The 21,886-nt window shown below is 43.4% G+C and overlaps 1 protein-coding gene across 3 annotated transcripts in view; it reads left to right on the forward strand.

Annotated features, from left to right (window-relative positions):
- The window catches only part of LOC126070537 (zinc finger protein 420-like), a 406,055-nt gene that overhangs the window by 48,914 nt on the left and 335,255 nt on the right, over positions 1-21,886 (forward strand). Inside the window, exons 4-5 of one of the 3 annotated variants that reach the window (XM_049874808.1) lie at positions 89-149; positions 1,014-4,985. The exons of 1 other annotated variant lie outside the window; for it this stretch is intronic. In XM_049874808.1, the coding sequence (XP_049730765.1) occupies positions 89-149; positions 1,014-2,931 (1,979 nt within the window). In that variant the 3' untranslated portion in view covers positions 2,932-4,985. Of the gene's footprint in view, positions 1-88; positions 150-1,013; positions 4,986-21,886 lie in introns of those variants that run through there. One more of the 3 variants, XM_049874806.1, reaches the window with a different exon arrangement.

Genomic DNA, 21,886 nt, shown 5'->3' on the forward strand with positions numbered 1-21,886 from the left:
TCTCAAAACCTTAATGATGGAGAAAAGCTATTCACTGAAATTACAGTAGTACAATTCATGAAAAATAACACCTGGCTCTTCATGGTAGGAGAAGTCTGTGAACTGCGTGACATTGAAGATCAGGATAACAACCAGAAAATACATGTGAGGTGAGTGATATTCATTCTAGAGACAGCAGTGCTTCAGGAGACAGTCCTAAAAAGGTATTACGGCATTAAAATATTTATATAAGGAGCAAAAGTGGCACAAATATTTGAGCACTCCACTGCTAACTGAAAGATTGGCAATTCGAACCTACCTAGTGGCTCTGCAGGGTAACTATCTGGCAGTCTGCTTCCATAATAATTGTAATGCGGAAACCCCTATGGGGCACTTCTGTTCTTTTATATGGGGTCACTATGAGGTCCAGTTGACTGACTCAACAGCGCCTTACAACATCTATATACACACAAACACACATGCACACACACGTACTTAATCTGCATATATATGTATATATACTCCCTTTGCTTGGGAGTCTGTTCCGACTCATACATAGTGATCCTATAGGACAGTGTAGAACTCTACCCCGTGGGGTTTGCAAAGCATACACACACATGGGCACACGCACACACACATATACATATATCTCAAACCCGTTGCCATCAAATCGATTCTGACTCAGCAGTCATGCTGGGTGTGTTCAAACCACTTTAGATTCTAGTTGAGTGCAAACATTTTGTGCTATCCAGGTATCTTACATACGTATATAAAACGAGCTCTAATACTGTATGTTCACAAAACTTTCACAGTGCAATATTTTCATAAATATGGCTCAGATATTGAATATTTGATAATATAATTCCTTTATATACAATTATGAGAAAGCCCCATATTTTAGAAACACAGTAAAAATAATGGTAACATCTCTGCCAGATAATTTAATCTTTGAAACATGAGACAATTCAGGGCAAAAAAATACATGTTTACTGTGTATGGTGATGGTGAAACGGTAACAAATTTGTATCCAACAGCATGCTGCCTATTTTTAAGAGAAGACATATTGTAGAGAACATCTGTGAAACTACTGAAGATGATCAATGTGAGCAGACCTTCAGCTGGATTCCAAATCTTTTCATGTTCCAGAGAACTCCTGTGGAAGAGTATCCCTCTGAATGCCTTGAGTGTGGAAGATGCTTGATTGTTCATTCCTCACTTAGGCATCGTATGAGCTCCCACTCTGGATGCAAGGTCTATCAGTGTAAGGAAAGTGGAGAAGCCTGCAGTTGTCACTCTTACCTCCACACTCCTGTGAGAAATTTTACTAGAGGGAAACCCTATGAATGTAAGGAATGTGGCAAAGCCTTTAGTCGGTCCTCATACCTCATTGTACATTCAAGAATTCACAGTGGAGAGAGGCTGTATGAATGTAAGGAATGTGGCAAAACCTTTCGTTATTCTTCAAGCTTCACTAGACATAAGAGAATTCACAGTGGAGAGAGGCCTTATAAATGTAAGGAATGTGGGAAAGCCTTTAGTCAGTCTTCAGACCTCACTGTACATGTAAGAATTCACAGTGGAGAGAGGCTTTATGAATGTAAGCAATGTAGCAAAGCCTTTCGTCATCCCTCAAGCTTCACTAGACATTTGAAAACTCACAGTGGAGAGGGGGCTTATAAGTGTAAGGAATGTGGGAAAGCCTTTAGTTGGTCCTCAGACCTCACTGCACATACAAGAATTCACAGTGGAGAGAGGCTTTATGAATGTAAAGAATGTGGGAAAGCCTTTAGTTGGTCCTCAGACCTCTCTGCACCTATAAAAATTCACAGCGGAGAGAGGATGTATGAATGTAAGGAATGCGGCAAAGCCTTTAGTCATTCCTCAAGTTTCACTAGACATTTGAGAACTCACCATGGAGAGAGGGCTTATAAATGTAAGGAATGTGGGAAAGCCTTTAGTCAGTGTTCAGATCTCGGTGCACACATAAGAATTCACAGTGAAGAGAGGCTTTATGAATGCAATGAATGTGGGAAAGCCCTTAGTCAGTCCTCAAACCTCATTGCACATGTAAGAAATCACACTGGTGAGAGGCTTTATGAATGTAAGGAATGCGGCAAAGCCATTAGTCATCCCTCAAACCTTGCTAGACATATGAGAACTCACAGTGGAGAGAGGCTTTACGAATGTAAGGAGTGTGGAAAAGCCTTTAGTCAGTCCTCAGATCTTGCTGCACATATAAAAGTTCACAGTGGAGAGAGGCTGTATGTTTGTAAGGAATGCAGCAAAGCTGTTAGTCACCCCTCAAACCTTCGTAGACATATGAGAACTCACAGTGGTGAGAGGCCTTATGAATGTAAGGAATGTGGGAAAGCCTTTAGTCAGTCTTCACACCTCGCTATACATATGAGAGCTCACTATGGAGAGAAGCCTTATGAATGTAACGAATGTGGGAAAGCCTTTCGTCAGTCCTCACATTTCAAGTCACATATAAGATCTCACAGTGGAGAGAGGCCTTATGAATGTAACGAATGTGGGAAAGCATTTAGTCAGTCGTCAGACCTCACTGCACATATGAGAACTCACAGTGGAGAGAGGCCTTATGAATGTAGGGAATGTGGGAAAGCCTTTAGTCAGTCCTCACACTTCACTGAACATAAAAGAATTCACAGTGGAGAGAGGCCTTATGAATGTAAGGAATGTGGCAAAACATTTATTCGGTCCTCACATCTCACTACACATATAACTCACTGTAGAGGGAGGCCTTTTGAATGTAAGGAATGTGGCAAAGCGTTTAGTCATTCTTCACACTTCACTACACATATGAGAACTCACTGTAGCAGGAGTCCCTATAAATGTAAGGAATGTGGCAAAGCCTTTAGTCAGTCCTCACACCTCACTACACATATGAAAACTCACAGTGGTGAGAGGCCTTATGCATGTAAGGAAATGTGAGAAAGCCTTTAGGTACCCCTCACACCTCACTGAGTGTATAAGAACTTATAATGGAGAGAGGCCTTATGAATGTAAGGAATGTGTAAGCCTTTCCTCAGTCCTCACATTTCACTGCACATTAAAGAATTCATAGTGGAAAGAGGCCTTAAGTAAGGAATGTGGAAAAGACTTTTTGTCAGTCTCTGGTGCTTACTGAACATAAATAACCTTACAGTGGGGGAGACTTTATGAATGTAAGGAACGTGGGAAAGCATTTAGTTATTGCTGATGCCCTACTGAATACATAAGAAATCACCCTGGAGAGAAGCTTTTTGAATATCTGGAATATGGGGATTCTTTTGTGCATGCTCAAACCTCACTGATCTTAAAAAAATTCACACTGGAGAGATGCTTTATAAATGTAAAGAATTTGTCTGTATGTATAAACTGTTCTGATGATACAGCCAATGTTCAATTGCAGACATTCACTTCACCCTTTAATAGAAGCATGCATCTCCTACAAATAAGGCCAGTTTCCTACCAAAAAATCCCAGATCTTTATTGTTACATATAATAAATGAAAATTTGTCCACTTGTCCATTAAGTATCTGTTATAGTTGTTGGGTTTTTTGAAGTTAATATCCAAATAAGATTTCCATGTTGCCTTTTCGTTTGCAAATCTGTTTAATCTGTCTTACACAGAAACGTTCTCCTGTCTTGTAAAATGTTAAAATGTTTGGCATTCTCATACAGTAAAACCTGTGATAGTCAGAACCTGTGAAAGTCAGAAACCTGTCAGAGACTCAGAAAAACAAGGCAGCCCCATTGAGTGCCAGCTCTCACAGATTTCACTGTATTTGTTTTGTCGTGATTTCATTTAATTAGTTTGTCTTCTGTATTTTTTGTAATGTAGAATTGAGTATAGCAGAGGTCTGTATAGTATAAGTGTAATGTAAGTCAAAGATGTAATTTAAAATATTTCAGTAGCCATATTACCTGTTCCTGTCGAGTCGATTCTGACTCATTGCGACTCTATAGGACACAGAAGGACTGCCCTAGAGGGTTTCTGAGGAATAGCTGGTGAATTTGAACTACCGACCTTTTCTTTAACAGGCGGGCTCTTAATTACTATGCCACCAGGGCCATGTTAGAAAATTAAAAACATTTAAGTGTGAAATTTTTAATGAAAAATTTTACTTAACCCAATATATTCAGTTATTTTCAATGCAAAAATTGTAAATGAAATTGACAACTGGAGTAATCAATATAAATTTATTTATGGGACATTTTACATTTCCTTTCTTTTGTACTCATAGGTCTTCCAGAATCCAGAAGCAGCATATCTCATAAATATTACTGTTGAAAAAGTAGATTCACAACCCCGGGTTACGCCAAACATACTTTTCCAATAATTGAGTCAAGTTTATTGTTATATTTAAATTAATTAAAGTTAATTCAGTTTCTTTGTTTCACTAGCCACATAGGTTTTTTGCACAACACTATTAACGTTTGAATCCAAAAGAAGTCCATGGATCACTTTGTAGTTTCCTTTTGCAGACCTGGAATCAACAATTTCTCTCCAAACCTCTAGTTCATTTTGAAAATACATGCCTGTGCAATACATGGGCTCAGTGCTAAACCAAAACCTGTTGCCATTGAGTCAATCTTGTCTCGGCCTTTCAGTGAACATCTAAAATACATATTTTCTTACATCGTAAATATGTATTCTTATTCCCAGTACAAATTTAAGATTTTAAGTTTTTTTTTTTAAATGTGAAAGAAATGATGCTGAACAATGTTAAGTAGGCAAACTAAACTTTATTCAGGCTGTTGCGATATGAGAGAGACCTCAGCATAAGTCTGACTTCAGTTCATAAGAGTGAAGTAAGGCAAGGGTTTTTAAAGTGAGTTTTGCGTGACATGGGGCACTGGAAACTTACTAAGTAGAAGTTGGCAAGCAAAGATTGGGCAGGAGGATGGGTTTTAGGCAAGAATTCTAATAGTTTTCAGAAGTATTTGCTCAAGGCTGATTTATTAGGCTGAAGCAAGGAACATTCATAGGGTAAGTGGTATAAATGGGCAAATCTTGTCACTTTGTTATTTTATATTAGTATCTTTTTTTTTAAATAATAAAAACGTTGGTTCCTAGTAACATTTAAATAGTTTCAATATAATTACACTAAAGTTCTACTAACTAAAAACATACTCTGTGAAGTATTGAGTTTTTTCCCCCTCTCTTTTTGTACTTACTGTTTACACATTTACGTTAAGGACGTTAACACAAGTTTACCATGCCCAAACATTGGCTGGAGCACAAACTCTCTTCTGCACGGTTATGTGATTAGTTTGATATTTTTTCCTGCTATCCACTTGGCTCCAGCTTGTGGTGACCTTACGTATGTTGTTTCTGTGTGCTGTGGATTCAGTTCCAACTCATAGCGACCCCATGTGACCACAGAACTGTCCTGTGAGGTTTTCTTGGCTGTAATCTTTACAGAAGCAGATTGTTAGGTCTTCCTCCCATGGAGCCGCTGGGTGGGTTTGAACTGTCAAGCTTTCTATCAGTAGCCAAGTGCTTAACTAATTGCTTAACCAGGGCTCCTTGACCTTATGCATAACAGAACAAAATGTTTCCCAGTCCTGCAGTATCTTTGCAGTCATTGGTATGTGTCATGGATTGAATTGTGTCCCCCAAAAATATGTGTATCAATTTGGCTAGGCCATGATTCCCACTATTGTGTGATTGTCCACCATTTTGTCATCTGATGTGATTTTCCTATGTGTTGTAAATCCTACCTCTATGATGTTAATGAGGAGGCATAGGTGGCAGTTATGTTAATGAGGTACAGCTCAAAATCTACAGGATTGGGTTGTGTCTTGAGCCAATCTCTTTTGCGATATAAAAGAGAGAAGTGAGCAGAGAGACAGGGGAACCTCATACCACCAAAAAAGGAGCAGAGAGCAGAGCCGGGAGCAGAGTGTGTCCTTTAGACCCAGGGTTCCTGCATGGAGAAGCTCCTAGTCTAGGGGAAGATTGATGACAAGGACCTTCCTCCAGAGCTGACACAGAAAGCCTTACCCTGGAGCTGACCTGAATTTGGACTTCTGGCCTCCTAGACTGTTAGAGAATAAACTTCTTTCTTGCAGCTATCCACTTGTGGTATTTCTGTTATAGCAGCACTAGATAACTAGATAACTTCCAAACTGGGGGTCATCTTCTCAGCCCTATGTTAGACAGTGTTATGTTGTGATCCATAAGCTTTTCATTGATTGATTTTCTAAAGTAGGTTGCCAGGCCTTTCTTCCTAGGCTGCCGTAGTCTGGAAGCTCCACTGATACCTCTCCACCATGGGTAACCCTGTTGGTATTTGAAATACTGGTGGCATAGCTTCCTGCATCAGCAACATACCAGCCACCACAGTATGACAGACTCACAGATGGGTGGTGGCAGTTTGATAGGCTGTAATGTTTGTTTGTGTTTACATTTAATATCCAGGTATGCTTTCCTTTTGAATTACTCCCTTAACACATAAAACTTTCACATGATTCAGAATTTAAAAACTATATGAAAAGATGTAATCAGAAGGCTGACTTCCTCCTATACTACCTGTGTTCTGTTAATATCAGCACCATTTGCTAACTATGTCCATTTTAATTGTTTCCTGTGTAACCTTCCAGTGTTTCTGAGAAAATCTCTCCCCCATAATACACAAATACATACATAAATGTATGTTGTTTATCATGTTTTCTTCACATAAGTGTATTGTTGCCCACCAAATATATGCTGGACATCAGTCTATCTCAGTTCATAGTATTGAGAAGGCCAAGGCATTGGCGTTGGCAAAAGCTGTGCATGGGTGTGGTAGAGCTCAGGAGGGTTGGTGGGCGTTTTACTTCTGTCTCAGAATGTCCTTAGTCAATGTAGTTGTATGCTGTTGCATCCATTCCAATTCATATTGACCATATATGACAGGGTAGAACTGCCGCATTGGGTTTCCTAGCTTGTAATCTTTATGAGAACAGATCTTTAGGTCTTTTCTCTGGTAGCATCTGGTGGGTTCTAACTATTGGTTAGCAGCGAAGTGCTTAACCACTGTACCACCAGGGTCAGTAAACCGTGTGTAAATATCCTGACAGTTTGCCTGATAGTCCCTTGTTAGGTTGTGCTCATCAAGTGCTGAAGACAAGAATCAAACCCCTTAAAGTCTTTGTTTTTTCGTTTTGCATGTAGATTGAAAATTTTCTGTTTTAAACATATGGTTCAAATGTTTACCTTTAATATCAATGATACAATCCCTAGCAATTTAAGGCCCTTCTGTTTGTGGACTGGTATTTTATGTAGGCTAGTCTCTGTGAGAAGGTATGGTGGTGCAGTGGTTAAGAGCTACAGCTGCTAACCAGAAGGCCGGTAGTTCGAATCTACCAGCTGCTCCTTGGAAACTCAAAGGGGCAGTTCTACTCTGTCCTGTAGGGTCACTATGAGTCGGAATCGACTTGACAACAATGACTTTTTAGTTTTTAGTCTCTGTGAAGAAGCCCTGGTGGCATAGTGTTTAAAGCATTTAACTGCTAACTGAAAGGCTGGTGATTCGAACCTACCAGTTGTTCCTTGGGAGAAAGATGTGGCAGTCTGCTTCCGCAGAGATTTACAACCTCGGAAATTCTATGGGGCTGTTCTACTCTGTCCTTTGGAGTCACTGTGAGTTAGAATCGACTCCACGGCAATGGTTTTTTTTTTTTTTAATTTAGTCTCAGTGAGCCACCACCCATCTCTCACTTTGTTGTACTGTGGTGGCTTATATGTTGCTATGGTGCCTGGAAGGTATGCCACCAGTATTTCAAATCCCAGCAGGGTCACCTAAATGGTCAGGTTTCAGTGGAGGTGCCTGATTAAGATGGGCTAGGAAGAAAGGTCTAGCCATCTATTTCCAAAAATCATCCAACGAAAAATGTACGGATAAGAACAGGATATTGTCTAACGAGAATCAAACAGATGTTGCAGGACCTAGCAACTTTTCATTCTGTTATACATAGAATTGCCATGGGGTGGAGCCTAATGGACAGCTAATAACTAAGTCTCTGTGAGAGGCACACACAGACAGAAGGGGTTGAGATTTCTCAGCTACACATCTGCAGTTCTGAGGGGCTCCATTAAATAATGCTAATGATCCTCTTAGCCATTCTTAAATCCTTCTGTGTTTATGCAGGTATTTTATTCATGTGGTGTCTGAGGAGGGGACAAAGAAAGGGATATTGAGTTCTTTTAAATCTCTGTTTTATGAGCCCTGGTGGCACAGTGGTCAAGAGCTATGGCTGCTAACCAAAAGGCCGGCAGGTCAAATCCACCAGCCGCTCCTTGGAAACACTATGGGGCAGTTCTACTCTCCCCAGTAGGGTCACTATGGTTCAAATGGACTCCATGGCAACCAGTTTGCGGTTGCTTTTTTTTTTTTTTGGTTTAAAGGTAGTAATAACAACAACCTTTCAAAGTACTAAAACTGATCTTTTCTCTGCCATTAGAGTTGAGACTTTCAGTTTTAAACCCACCGTTCTGATTGTGCAGACATAATTGTCAGCCTCCACCTGGCCCTGAGAGGATCACATTTCTAGGTGTGTGATTGAAAGTGCTGTGGAGACCCTTAGCTTTTAAATACCTGGGTTTGATTGTTTAAGTTGGAGCCTGGACAAAAGGATCCCTGACCTCTAGGGATCCTCAGGTCTTTGCCCATGGAGAGGAGAGGGGACAAGGAACCCACAGGTGGGTTCGTAGTGAGTGAGATGTGACCCTTGGACCTCTTTTCCCTTGCAGCTATCCAGTCCCCTTTTTGCCTGGGGACCCCTGTATTTTCCCTGGCGGAGACCTGCTGACCCCTTTACATAGCTATTTGGCCATGAGCAAATTACTGGACTTGCTCTGCCTGTATTTCCTCATTCTTAAAAATGAGTAAATAACATCTCTCTGGCACAATCATTGCCCTAACTCTAAGAAACTGCTACTTGGCCCCACAGCTCAGACTCGCTCCCCAGGCCACCCCAGCCGTATGCAACAGCCCCCTCCACCTCTCTGAGATCTCACCACATTTCTGCTTTCAGCCTGTAGGTCTAAATACATGTTGGGATGGTCAGGCCCTTGGATGCTTACTGCACTGGGGCCAGTGGAGCGGCCTGAAGAGGGAGGGGGGGTTACCACCAGGGAAGACATGGGCTCACACTGCTGTCCAGTTAGAGGGGCCCCCTCGTCAGGCTGAGTGACCCTCAGGAAACCACTGTGCTTTCCTAGGGCTGTAGTCTCTCCTGAAAGTAAGATTAGTTCAATAGGCAGTGTTTCTGAGGACTGCCTAGAATATCACCTCCGCAAAATGTCAGTTCCACTTAGAAGTTCCACCACCCAGACGTTTGAGTCACACTGGCCTCACAGCACAGATGCCTCCATCTGCCCTCAGAAAGGCCTTTGATTTAATATTTTTTCCCATTTTTATGAGGAAACTATCTCAGCTTCCAATATAATGTGGCCGACACGACGCTACTCTCTGACCCTACAGTTTGAGACATTAGGGAGGCAGGAGTCCTGATCCACAGGACACCAAAGAGATGCCTATGGATGAGAAGGGTGAGAATAAAGCTCTCTTGTGCTTAATGACCTGCAGGCCCAGGAAGTCAGGGAGTCCTGGAGGGAGGATAAGGCCTCGCCTTGTGCTAGTCCCGCCCCGTCCCCACCCAGCTTCTGCAGCAGCCACGCCCCATTCAAACAACCTCCCGCCCAGGCCTGGTCACTGTCGAAGCCTCGCCCCCTGCACTGCACCACCTACATCCTGCTTCCCTCCACTTTCCTGCTAAACTGGAAGCCCGCTGCTCTGAGCAAAGACCCCGCAGGTGAGTTTCCGTCTTTGCAATTCAGACCTGGGCTTGTGTCTTTCCAGCACTCTTCCTCACCCTATACTCCACACCCGGACAGGGGCTCCTGCAGATGTTAAAGTCCCTGCACCGACCGCCCCACACAGGTCCCGCCCCACCGCACAAGCCTCCTCAGCTGGCCCAACCCTGTCTTGTGGTGAACTGGCCCTTTATTAAAAATGGAAATCCGGTGGCTTAGTAGTTAAGAGCTAAGGCTGCTAACTAAAAGGCCAGCGGTTCGAATCCATCATGCACTCCTTGGAAACCCTATGGGGCAGTACTACTCTGTCCTGTAGGGTCGCTATTAGTTGGAATCCACTTCATGGCCAAGGCTTTGGTTTTTTTTGCTACTGTTGTTTTTTATCAAAAGCTCTGCTTTAAAAAGTCAGCCTAGAGAGGAGGAGCCAAGATAGCAGAATGGACAGACGCTTCCATCCAGCCCTTTTTTTCGCAAAGACCCGAAAAAACAAGTGAAAGGAGGATATTTGTGACAAGCTTGGAGCCCTGAGCTTCAAAAGCAAGCTTAGACAACGAACTGAGGGGGCAGGGGAAGGAAGAGACTATTCAGAAGTGGAGAGGAGTTACCGAACGTGAATCGTGGGGAGCCCTCAGGGACCATTCCTGGAGCTGCGGGGGCAGGTCCTAGCATTGGGCTGCAGTTTCCTTAGGGAGAAGCAGCCAGCCACATAGCCTACTCACACCTCTGGAACCGGAGGAGAACAACGCTCTTGGCAAAAGCTAAGTACTTTCATATATTTTACTGCGCCCCCCCACCCCCAAGCCAGCTTCAGTGGCTGAATCCCTGGGCCTGAGATAGACCCTGGTGAGCACCTGGAGCCATCCTCCCAGCCTTGGGGAAGGAAAAAATTTGCAATTGGGGAGAAAAGATAATTTGCTAGCTCCATTAACCAAGGGAACTCAGGACAGAAGCAGCTCCCATCCAGGCATAAACCGTCCGTGGACCTTGAGCACCTTTCCCTTCTGCATGGACCTGTGTGGGCCTATTTCGGGAGAATAGGCCCTTGTTGGCAAACTCCAACCATTTCAGCTGTGGGGTGGAGAGGTGGGTGTTTGACGTTTGACATTGCCTTGCCCATTAAACAAGGTCCTCACCTACCCACATCAGGGACCTAAGGACTGCTGGCTCCACTCAGGTCACCAAGCCACCCGAGACAGGCATCCAAAGATAACTGGAACCTCCCAGTCCTTACAACCAAAAACTTTGGGTGCCCATGGTCCCTCTGCAGAACTCACCCACTAGCATGCTCTAGGGAAAGAGACACGTTTTCCTCAGAGACACTCGGGGGTCGGTTCTCAGCCCCCTGCCTTGTTCAGAGTGTGACGCCCTGCTGCAATCAGATACTGGTATATACGCCAATCACCCCTGCCCCTCTAAGACTGTAGGACAGAGCCTGTACCACACACTTGATGATCAGCTACCTGGAAACCTGAGCTGAATTCATACAAGAAAAGTGAATGGACTTCTAGACTAATAGGCCTGATAACAGCTCTAGCCAGCTGGGGACAGGACACCAGAGCTCCCAAGGCGAAAATAATCAAGCTAGCTCACTCAAGCAACCCATAGGGGTATACCAAAACAAAACAAAGCAAGCACCTACGACACAGTAAGCAAGCATAAACTAATACAATAACTTAAAGATGACTCAGAGATAACAGTCAATATCAAGTCCCATAAAGAAGCAGACCATGATCACCTCAACGGGTGCTCAAAACAAAGAAACTAGGGATCTTCTAGATAAAAGTGCATTCCTGGAATTACCAGAGCCAGAATACAAAAGTTTAATATACAGAACCCTTCAAGACATCAGGAAGGAAATGAGGCAATACGCAGAACAAGCCAAGAAACACACAGATAAAGGAACTGAAGAAATTAGAAAGATTATTTACGACCATAATGAAAAGTTTACTAAGCTGGAAAAAGCCACAGAAAGACAGCAAGCAGAAATTCAGAAGATTAACAATAAAATTACAGAATTAGAAAACTCAGTAGAAAGTCAGAGGAGCAGAACTGAGCAAGTAGAAGCTAGAATTTTTGAACTCGAAGATACACCACTTGGCACTAATGTTTTTGAAGAAAAATCAGATAAACAATTTAAAAATATGAAGAAGCCTTAAGAATCATGTGGGACTCTATGAAGAGAAATAACCTACGAGTGATTGGAGTACCAGAACAGGGAGGGATAACAGAAAATACAGAGAAAATTGTTGAAGATTTGTAAGCAAAAAAACTTCCCTGATATTGGGAACGATGAGAAGGTATCTATCCAAGATGCTCATCGAACTCCACATAAGGTAGATCTTAAAAGAAAGTCATCGAGACATATTAAAATCAAACTTTCCAAAACCAAAGATAAAGAATTATAAGAGCAGCGAGGGATAGACGAAAAGTCACATACAAAGCAGAGCCAATAAGAATAAGCTTGGAGTACTCGGCAGAAACCATGCAGGCAAGAAGGCAATGGGATGACATATTTAAAAAACTGAAGGAAAAAAATTGCCTGCCAAGAATCATATCCAGCAAAACTGTCTCTTAAATATGAAGGTGAAATTAAGACATTTCCAGATAAACACAAGTTTAGGGAATTTGTAAAAACCAAACCAAAATTATAAGAAATACCAAAGGGAGCTCTTTGGTTAGAATATCAATAATACCAGCTATCAATCCAAGACTAGAACACTGGGCAGAGCAACCAGAAGCCAACCCAGACAGGGAAATCCAAAAAATCAAAGCAGGATTATAAAAAAACAAAAGCCCAAAACAGGGCAACAGTGATGTTTTTATATAAAAGAAGACAAAATTAAAATAATAAATAGGGACTAAGAAAGGTAATCATACACCTTCCACATGGAGAGGAAGATACGGCGATACAAAGAAATAAAGGTGAGTTTTAAATTTAGAAAAATAGAGGTAAATAATAAGGTAACTACAAAGGAGACAAACTATTCTACTCATCAAAGTAAAATACAAGGGAAAAATACAGACTCAGCAGAAACAAAATCAACAACAACAAATATAAGGAAAGGACGATATATAAAGAAAATCTACTCAGCACACGAAATTATGTGGGAAAAAGGAACTGTCAACAACACACAAAAAAAGACATCAAAATGATAGCACTAAATTCATACCTATCCGTAATTACCCTGAATGTAAATGGACTAAATGAACCAATAAAGAGACAGACAGTGGCAGAATGGATTAAAAAACAAGATCCGTCTATATGCTGCCTACAGGAGACACACCTTAGACTTAGAGACAGAAACAAACAAAAACTCAAAGGGTGGAAAAAAATATATCAAGGAAACAACAATCAAAAAAGAGCGGGAGTGGCAGCATTAATTTCTGACAAAATAGACTTTGAAGTTAAATCATCAGAAGAGATAAGGAAGGACACTATATAATGATTAAAGGGACAAAATACCAAGAAGATATAACCATATTAAATATTTACGCACCGAATGACAGGGCTGCAAGATACATAAAACAAACTCTATCAGCATTGAAAAGTGAGATAGACAGCTTCACAATAATACTAGGAGACTTCAACAGACCACTTTCGGTGAAGGACAGGACATCCAGAAAGAAGCTCAATAAAGATACGGAAGATCTAAATACCGGAATCAACCAACTTGACCTTGTAAACATATACAGAACACTCCACCCAACAGAAACGAAGTATACTTTCTTTTCTAGTGCACATGGAACGTTATCTAGAATAGACCACATATTAGGTCCTAAAGCAAGCCTTAGCAGAATCCAAAACATTGAAATATTACAAAGCATCTTCTCTGACCATAAGGCCATAAAAGTGGGAATCAATAACAGGAAAAGCAGGGAAAAGAAATCAAACACTTGGAATCTGAACAATACCCTGTTCAAGAAAGACTGGATTATAGAAGACATTAAGGATGGGATAAAGAAATTCAGAGAATCCAATGATAATGAAAACACTCCCTATCAGAACCTTTGGGACACAGTGAAAGCAATGCTCAGAGGTCAATTTATATCAATAAATGCACACATCCAAAAAGAAGAAAGGACCAAAATCAAAGAATTATCCCTACAACTTCAACAAATAGAGAGCAACAAAAGAAACCCACCGGCACCAGAAGAAAACAAATAATAAGAATTAGAGCTTAACTAAATGAAATAGAAAACAGTAAAACAATTGAAAGAATCAAAAAGACCAAAAGCTGTTTTTTTGAAAAAAATCAACAAAATTGATAAACCACTGCCCGAACTGACAAAAGAAAAATAGGAGAGGAAGCAAATAACCTGGATAAGAAATGAGATGGGTGATATTACAACAGACCCAACTGAAATTAAAAGAATCATATCAGATTACTATGAAAAAGTATACTCAAACAAATATGAAAACCTAGAAGAAATGGATGAATTCCTAGAAACACACTACCTACCAAAACTAACAGGTATGCAGTGATGGTTCAACATTAGAAAAACAATATAATCCAGACGAACTAGATGGTTCCCAGCTACAAGGGATGACTGCCCTGACAGGGAACACAACAGAGAAACCCTGAGGGAGCAGGAAAGTAGTGGCATGCAGACCCCAAATTCTCATAAAAAGACCAGACTTAATGGTCTGACTGAGACTGGAAGGACCCCAGAGGTCATGGCCCCCAGATCTTCTTTTGGCCCAGGACAGGAACCGTTCCCGAAGCCAACTCTTCAGACATGGATTGGACTGGACAATGGGTTGGAGAGGGATGCTGGTGAGGAGTGAGCTTCTTGGATCAGGTGGACACTTGAGACTATGTTGGTATCTCCTGCCTGGAGGGGAGCTGAGAGGGTAGAGGGGGTTAGAAGCTGGCGAAATGGACTCGAAAAGAAAAAGAGAAAGTGGAGGGAGAGAGCGGGCTGTCTCATTGGGGGGAGAGTAACTGGGAGTGTGTAGCAAGGTATATATGGGTTTTTGTGTGAGAGACCGATTTGATTTGTTAACTTTCACTTAAGGCACAATAAAAATTATAAAAAAAAGAAAAGTCAGCGTGTTCCACACACAAAAACATCTGTATTTAAACAATGACAAAAGAAATAGACATGGTGTTTGGAAAACGTATGAAATAGTTTTCAGATGTGTAACAGTGAAGATTTGCTGCCTGCCCAAGGACCTTGTGGTAAACTGCTCTTAGCTTGGCCTTGCCTGACCAGATGTTTTATGTGCACTATGTATGCGCTTTGTACGTTTATATTGGTGTCATTTTCAACATTACCAACAGGGACCGAACACTGCTCCTGTGTAGCTGTGGCGACCGCTGTGGAGGGAGGGGCCCAGCTTCAAGCTGCAGTCATGGTGTGTCCTGGCGGCTCCTACAGGGGAAGGCGTGGGTGGGACTTGTTTCCTGGGCCAGGCAGGTGTATGGTGTTCGTGAGGAACACCGTGACATGTGACGCATCCTCGCCTGGCTGGAGTCACTGGGCCCTGAGGCAGCTAGCAGAGTCAGGGTGGCCGGAGGCCCACTGTCTCTAGACAGGTGACTCCACCCTGAGCACGCACCTCTCCTGTAAAGAGGATGTTGAGGTGTGGATCTTTGTCCAGCGCAGCCCCTGCACTCCTCCTTAGCGCCTCCTGACCAGCACCTGTGCCTCCACAGAGGAAGTGACAGCGGCAATGTGAATGAATGCCTTCTCTGATGACCACAGAAGCTAGGGGGTCTGCAGGCGAACTAAGAAAAGTTACTGCCCTAATGTCACCTTTGAACCCAGAACTGTGCCGTCTTGGGGGAGTCGCCCCACAGTGCCTGGGCTTCAGGGGAGCTGTCAGGGACTTGGTCCTCATGGGAAGTGGACGTGTCCCTAAATTCCCTGTACCGTACATTAGGCGTTAAGCACTTGTTGGGGCTGTGCAGGGCGGTGTTATGGGGGTGAGGAGGTCTTTGGTGTGCTTTCCTTTGCTTTTTGAATAATGGTCACTTCCCATCTGCCTCAGGGAGACACGTGCCTCACCTGGACCCTAGGTCCTGAGTGGCCTCAGAGTTTGTCTGCAGCCACTCAACTACTCTCTCTGCCTATCCACTCCACACACACCTGCCTCAGGACATTTGCGTGTGCTACATCATACACCCAGAAAGTCCTTTTATTGTCCCAGGAGCCATCAGTCTTTGTTCAGTCATCATATTTACCCCTGGCTGCCTTGAATACCCAGGTGTGCTCCTGCCCCCCAGCCAGCTTTGTTTTCTTCAGTGTGTTTCTTCTCCCCTGGAGGTAACCCGTGAGGGCAGGCTCTGTGTATCCCAGGCTGTGTAATGAGGTAGCATGCACAGACCAGGTGCATAAGCAGGCAGATGTCAGTCTTCCACCTGAACTGATAATTAACGCCCTCCCACAGGTGTTTGCTGCCCTCACACCCCCTTTGTAGACCTGCTGGGGGGTACGTATTATCCACCCTGCGTGCCTGGGAGGAATGGGTCTCAGCCTCCCCTTTCTCCTTCAGGAAGCTATGCCTTGGACATTTGCCTTCCCCAGCGTACTCGCACTCTGATGTAGTGGACAGTGGCAGCCTGGCTTGGGGGAGTGGAGTGGCAGAGGCTTTCCCTCTCCTGCCCTCAAATGCCTGCGACAGACTGATCTTTTTATTGTCTCTAGTTTTATCTTTTGTATAGTGTCTTCATTCAATTAGCAATATACACTTAAGGTTCACTCATATAATTCTATGGCTTGATAACTCAGTTTTTAAAAATTCTTTAGTGGAATTCCATCATTTATATGTACCACAGGTTGTTAATTCATGCACCCACTGAAGGATATCTTGGTTGCTTCCAGTTTCTGGCAATTTTGAATAAAGCTGCTATAAACATTTGTGCAGCTTTTTTATGTAAGCATACATTTTCAACTTATTTGGATAAGTACTGAGAGGAAAGATTGCTGAGTCACATGGTGTGATGGTTAAAGTTCTGTGCCAACTTGGCTGGGTCATGATTCTGTGGTTTGTCAGTTATGTAATGATGTAGTTTGGTAGTTACGTAATGATGCTGTTTGGCAGTTATGTAATGATGTCATCATCCTCCATAATGTCATCTGATTTGATCTGCCAATCAGTTTAAGGGGAATTCCTTTGGGGGTGTGGCCTGCATGCAATATATATATGGACGTTCTGGCGAAGCTTGCTTGCTTGCTCTGGATACTATATCTGGCTTGTCATCATCTGACCCTCGTATTGCCGGCCATCTTGGGATTCATTGGCCTCCATGACCCGTGAGACAGCGGCCTGCCAGCTGACCTGGCAATCTTGGGTTCATCAGCTCTTGCAGCTGCGTGAATCAGGAGAAGCCCCCAGCCTGATGCCTGACCCACAGACTTGGGATTTGCCAGCCTCTTCAATTGCATGAGTCATTTTCTTGAGATTAAATGCTCTCTCTCTCTATATATGTGTACTTCACTGGTTTTGCTTTTCTAGAGAATCCAGCCTAAGACATATGGGTAGCCTACGTGTAGCTTTGAAGAACCTGCTGGACTGTCTTCCAAAGTAGCTGTATCATTTTGTGTACCCAGCAGCGATGAATGAGAGTTCCTGTTGCCCCACATCCTCACCAGCGCTTGGTGTTGTCAGTGTTTTAGATTTTAGCCATTCTAATGGACATGTAGTGGAAAATGTGATGGAAAACTCAATGGGATGTCCTCATTTAGATATTTATGAAGGACATATGGCCTTCCCAGATATTTGGGTTCAATCACGAAATCTCCACATGGTGTGCATTGTCATCTAAAAGAGGGTTGATTCCAATAGATCTCAGAAGGAAGTCTTCCAGATAAAACCACCTCAAAGACCAGCTTATCTACTTGGGGATGAGGAGCTTAAGAGGAATTTTAACAAAACTGAGGATAAGATTCGACTTATAAGTCAAGAATTCCTCAAGCAAAATAATGAGAGGGGCCAAGAGCCTGCTGTCCACAACTCATCACTGAAGAGTGCAGCCAGGAGTTTCCTCAGCTGTGCTGCTCTCCCGTGTGCCCATAAGCCACACATTCCAACATGGAGTGAGGGGGGTCAGTGTGCTTGAGGAGGACTTTTTGGGCCAAGACATCCACGAAGCTCTACATATCTGTTGGCAGCTCAGTATGAGATACTACATGGGACATCCACCTTTGCATTAGGCCTGTACACACATTAAAGAAACACTTGCAATATTGTTCAGTGACATCACTGTTCACTCTCTCTGAACTTAAGGCAGCCTCCTTGGCCCCATAAAGCATCCAAACATCTGAGAGCTGAAGGAACAGATGCCTTGAGGAGAAGATCCAGGTAATCCAAGCCACCAATCCATATGGCCTTTGTCAGGCTGGGTTGGGACCTGGTTAGGGAATGAACCACAGCTGGAAACCCCTCAGGGCACCCAGCACTCAGGAAGCCACCATATCTGTAAGAGTAAGGGAACTCTTGAGCGTAAAGAGTGAGGTGTGTGGGAAGACGGGTGACAGGGCCCAGCAGGGCCAGGATGATGAAGTCCTGTAAACCCAGGACCTAAAAGCAAGATAAACATTGTCCCCAACCTCCTGACTTAGTCAACGCAGGCTCAGCCTTGCAAAACTCCCTAGATTAGGATGCACCAAAACTGTGTTGGGGGATGAAGGGGTTGAAGAAAACCTCAGTTCCTTTCCAGAGTCAACCATGGTGGGTTCACAAGCCAAAGCAGCAAATAAGACCCAGCTCAACCCTGGTCCGGTCTCCTCTCTTTCCCTCACCATTATTCAAAGAGGACCCTGTTTTAGGATCTAGGAAAGGAAGACCCTTCTCATTCTGTCACCTGGGGACAAAGGTAAAGACCTGAAGGCAGTGAATCTAAAAGAAGCATCCCAATCCTCTTACTTTCACCAATAATAGAAACCCACAGGACGCCACAGAAGAAACGCTGCCTCCTGAAGGGAGTTTCCTAAAACTCCAGCATACCTAACTGGAAGCTAGTTACAGATGCTAGCATAGATTTTTGCAGCTATCCTGGCCCAAATGACTACTGACCGTTGACACTGCCTACCTGTTGGAGTTTGTGAATAGTAATATGGCCTTGGGCTCTTCACATAAAGAATTAAAGCAGAACTAAAAGTGTGAAAATCAAAGTGAATTAACTAAACTTTCATCTAAACTGAAAATTTTGCCAGCTTAGAGCTGCAGCAGTGTTTCCAAACTTTAGCATATAAAACATGGATCCCGCGGAGGGCCTCTTAAAGGCATTGCTGTACCTGTGTTCTTGTGATCAGCCCCACTCTGCCCCTCGCCATCCCAGGCCCCACCCCCTGCACCGCCCCACTCCCCTGCACCGCCCCTCTCCAAGCCTTTGCATTTCTCGTCCCCGCCCTTGCTCAGCTCCGCCTTGCCTCACCCCGCCCTTTGCTATGCCAGGCTGGCCCCCGGTACATTCCCGCCCCGCCCCTTCCTACTCCAGGCCCCGCCCCTGCGTAGCCCCGCCCCTGGGCGCCGTTTCCTGTCCAAACGGAAGAGGGTCTTTCGGAGCGACGATCACACGAGGTTAGTTGGGTGTGTTTTTTCTGATTCATATCCACGCTTGGCGACCATCCCAGCCCCACCCTTCCCGCTCGGAATCCGGGGGTTCCTGCGGACGTCGAAGTCCCCGACCCGCCCGGCTGCCGTCCCGGATCCGGGTCCGTTTCCTGTTAAAGCAGCTCAGAGTGGTCCGCCCGGCCTCCCCCTCTCCGGCCGGTGACCCACCTGCCCCCTTTCCTGGGGGAGCCCTTCCCCGACTCCTCCCCGGAGAGGCCCCGCGGGGTGGTCGCCTGCGCCCCCAGCCCGGTCCCCTGGGCTCTCAGGGCGGCGCCGGCCGCGCCCCATGCCGCGAATCAGGTAGTTCATTTTGTCATTTTTAGTAAAATAACCTGTTTCTTCATTTTATTCCTAAAGTTTATCATTTCTTTAACGTTGTTTTGGTATTTACTTAATTTTTAATATGAAATTTGGGTTTTCTTTGTTTTTTGGTTTACAGATTTGAACAGTCTGTTTCGTTTCAAACCGCCCCCCCCCACACACATTTTCTTTTGTTTTTTGAAAGTCCCTGGGTGGCCCAAAAGGTTTTTGCTGGTGTTTGTTGTTGTTAGGTGCCGTCGAGTTGGTTCCGACTCATAGCGAACCTGTGCACAACAGAATGAAACACTGCCCAGTCCTGTGCCATCCTTAAAATCCTTGTTATGCTTGAGCTCATTGTTGCAGCCACTGTCAGTCCACCTAGTTGAGGGTCTTCCTCTTTTCCGCTGACCCTGTACTCTGCCAAGCATGATGTCCTTCTCCAGGGACTGATCCCTCCTGACAACATGTCTAAAGTATGTAAGACGCAGTTTCCCCATCCTTGCCTCTAAGGAGGATTCTGGCCGCACTTCTTCTAAGACAGATTTGTTCGTTCTTTTGGCAGTCCATGGTGTACTCAATATTCTTTATCAACACCACGATTCAAAGGCATCAATTATTCTTCAGTCTTCCTTATTCATTGTCCAGCTTTCACGTGCATATGATGCGATTGAAAATACCATGGCTTGGGTGAGGTGCACCTTAGTCTTTGAGGTGACAGCTTTGCTCTTCAACACTTTGAGAAGTCCTTTGCAGCAGATTTACCCAAAGCAATGTGTCCTTTCATTTCTTGACTGCTGCTTCCATGGCTGTTGATCGTGGATCCAAGTAAAATGAAATCATCGACAACTTCAGTCTTTTCTCTTTTTATCATGATGTTGCTTATCGGTCCAGTTGCGAGGATTTTTGTTGTCTTTATGTTGAGGTGCAATGCATACTGAAGGTGTGGTCTTTGATCTTCATTAGTAAGCGCTTCAAGTCCTCTTCACTTTAAGCAAGCAAGGTTGTGTCATCTGCATAATGCAGGTTGTTAATGAGTCTTCCTCCAATCCCAATGCCCGGTTCTTCTTCATGTAGTCCAGCTTCTCGGAGTATTTGCTCAACATACAGATTGAATAGGTATGGTGAAAGAATACATTCCTGATGCACACCTTTCCTGACTTTAAACCAATCAGTATCCCCTTGTTTTGCCTCTTGATCTATGTAAAGGTTCCTCGTGAGCACAATTAAGTGTTCTGGAATTCCCATTCTTAGCAGTGTTATCCATAGTTTGTTATGATCCACACAGTCGAATGCCTTTGCATAGTCAATAAAACACAGGTGAACATCCTTCTGGTATTGTCTGCTTTCAGCCAGGATCCATCTGACATCAGCTATGATATCCCTGGTTCCACGTCCTCTTCTGAAACCAGCCTGAATTTCTGGCAGTTCCCTGTCAATACGCTGCTGCAGCCGTTTTTGAATGATCTTCAGCAAAATTTTGCTTGGGTGTAGTATTAATGATATTGTTCTATAATTTCCACATTTGGTTGGATCACCTTTCTTAGGAATAGGCATAAATGTGGATCTTTTCCAGTCAGTTGGCCAGGAAGCTGTCTTCATATTTCTTGGCATAGACGAGTGAGCACGTCCAGTGCTGTATCTGTTTGTTGAAACTTCTGGTGTACTAACCTAAAAAAAAGGATGGAGGTTTGAATCCAGCAGGTGACACTGCGGGAGATGCCTGTGCTTTTGTAAAGATTGCCACCAGGAAATCCTGTGCTGCATTTCTGTCCTGTAACACGTGGTGTCGCTCTGAGTGGGAATCCACTCCAGGGCAGTGGGGGTTTTTTTTTTTCTTCCATTTTATAATGTAAGTATTTTTCAAGATACATCTGTTTCAAGATAACTGAGCACATTCCCTGGTTGAATGCTTTGATTCTTTCTGGCAACAACGACTTTAAGTTGGTCGTTTTCCAGTTTTCACATAGATTATAAAAAGCGTTTTTGTAATCGCATCATATGTATATAAACTGTCTTTTGGTTTTTGATTTCTTTAATTTTGCTTGCACTGAGTTATGTTTACTTTCATTTTGATTTCACTGCAAGAACTGTGGCCACCCGAATGTCTCCTCTTTTTTTTTTTTTTAACAAGATTGTTTCAAAGCTTTATTTCTAATTGAAGACAACACAATATACAGTAGCAGAAGAAGTGAGGTATTGTCTTATTTGAAATTAGCTGACATTTTCTTTATGACTCATTACAG

This window comes from Elephas maximus, chromosome 2 (genome assembly GCF_024166365.1).
Source record: "Elephas maximus indicus isolate mEleMax1 chromosome 2, mEleMax1 primary haplotype, whole genome shotgun sequence".
NCBI lineage: Eukaryota > Metazoa > Chordata > Mammalia > Proboscidea > Elephantidae > Elephas > Elephas maximus.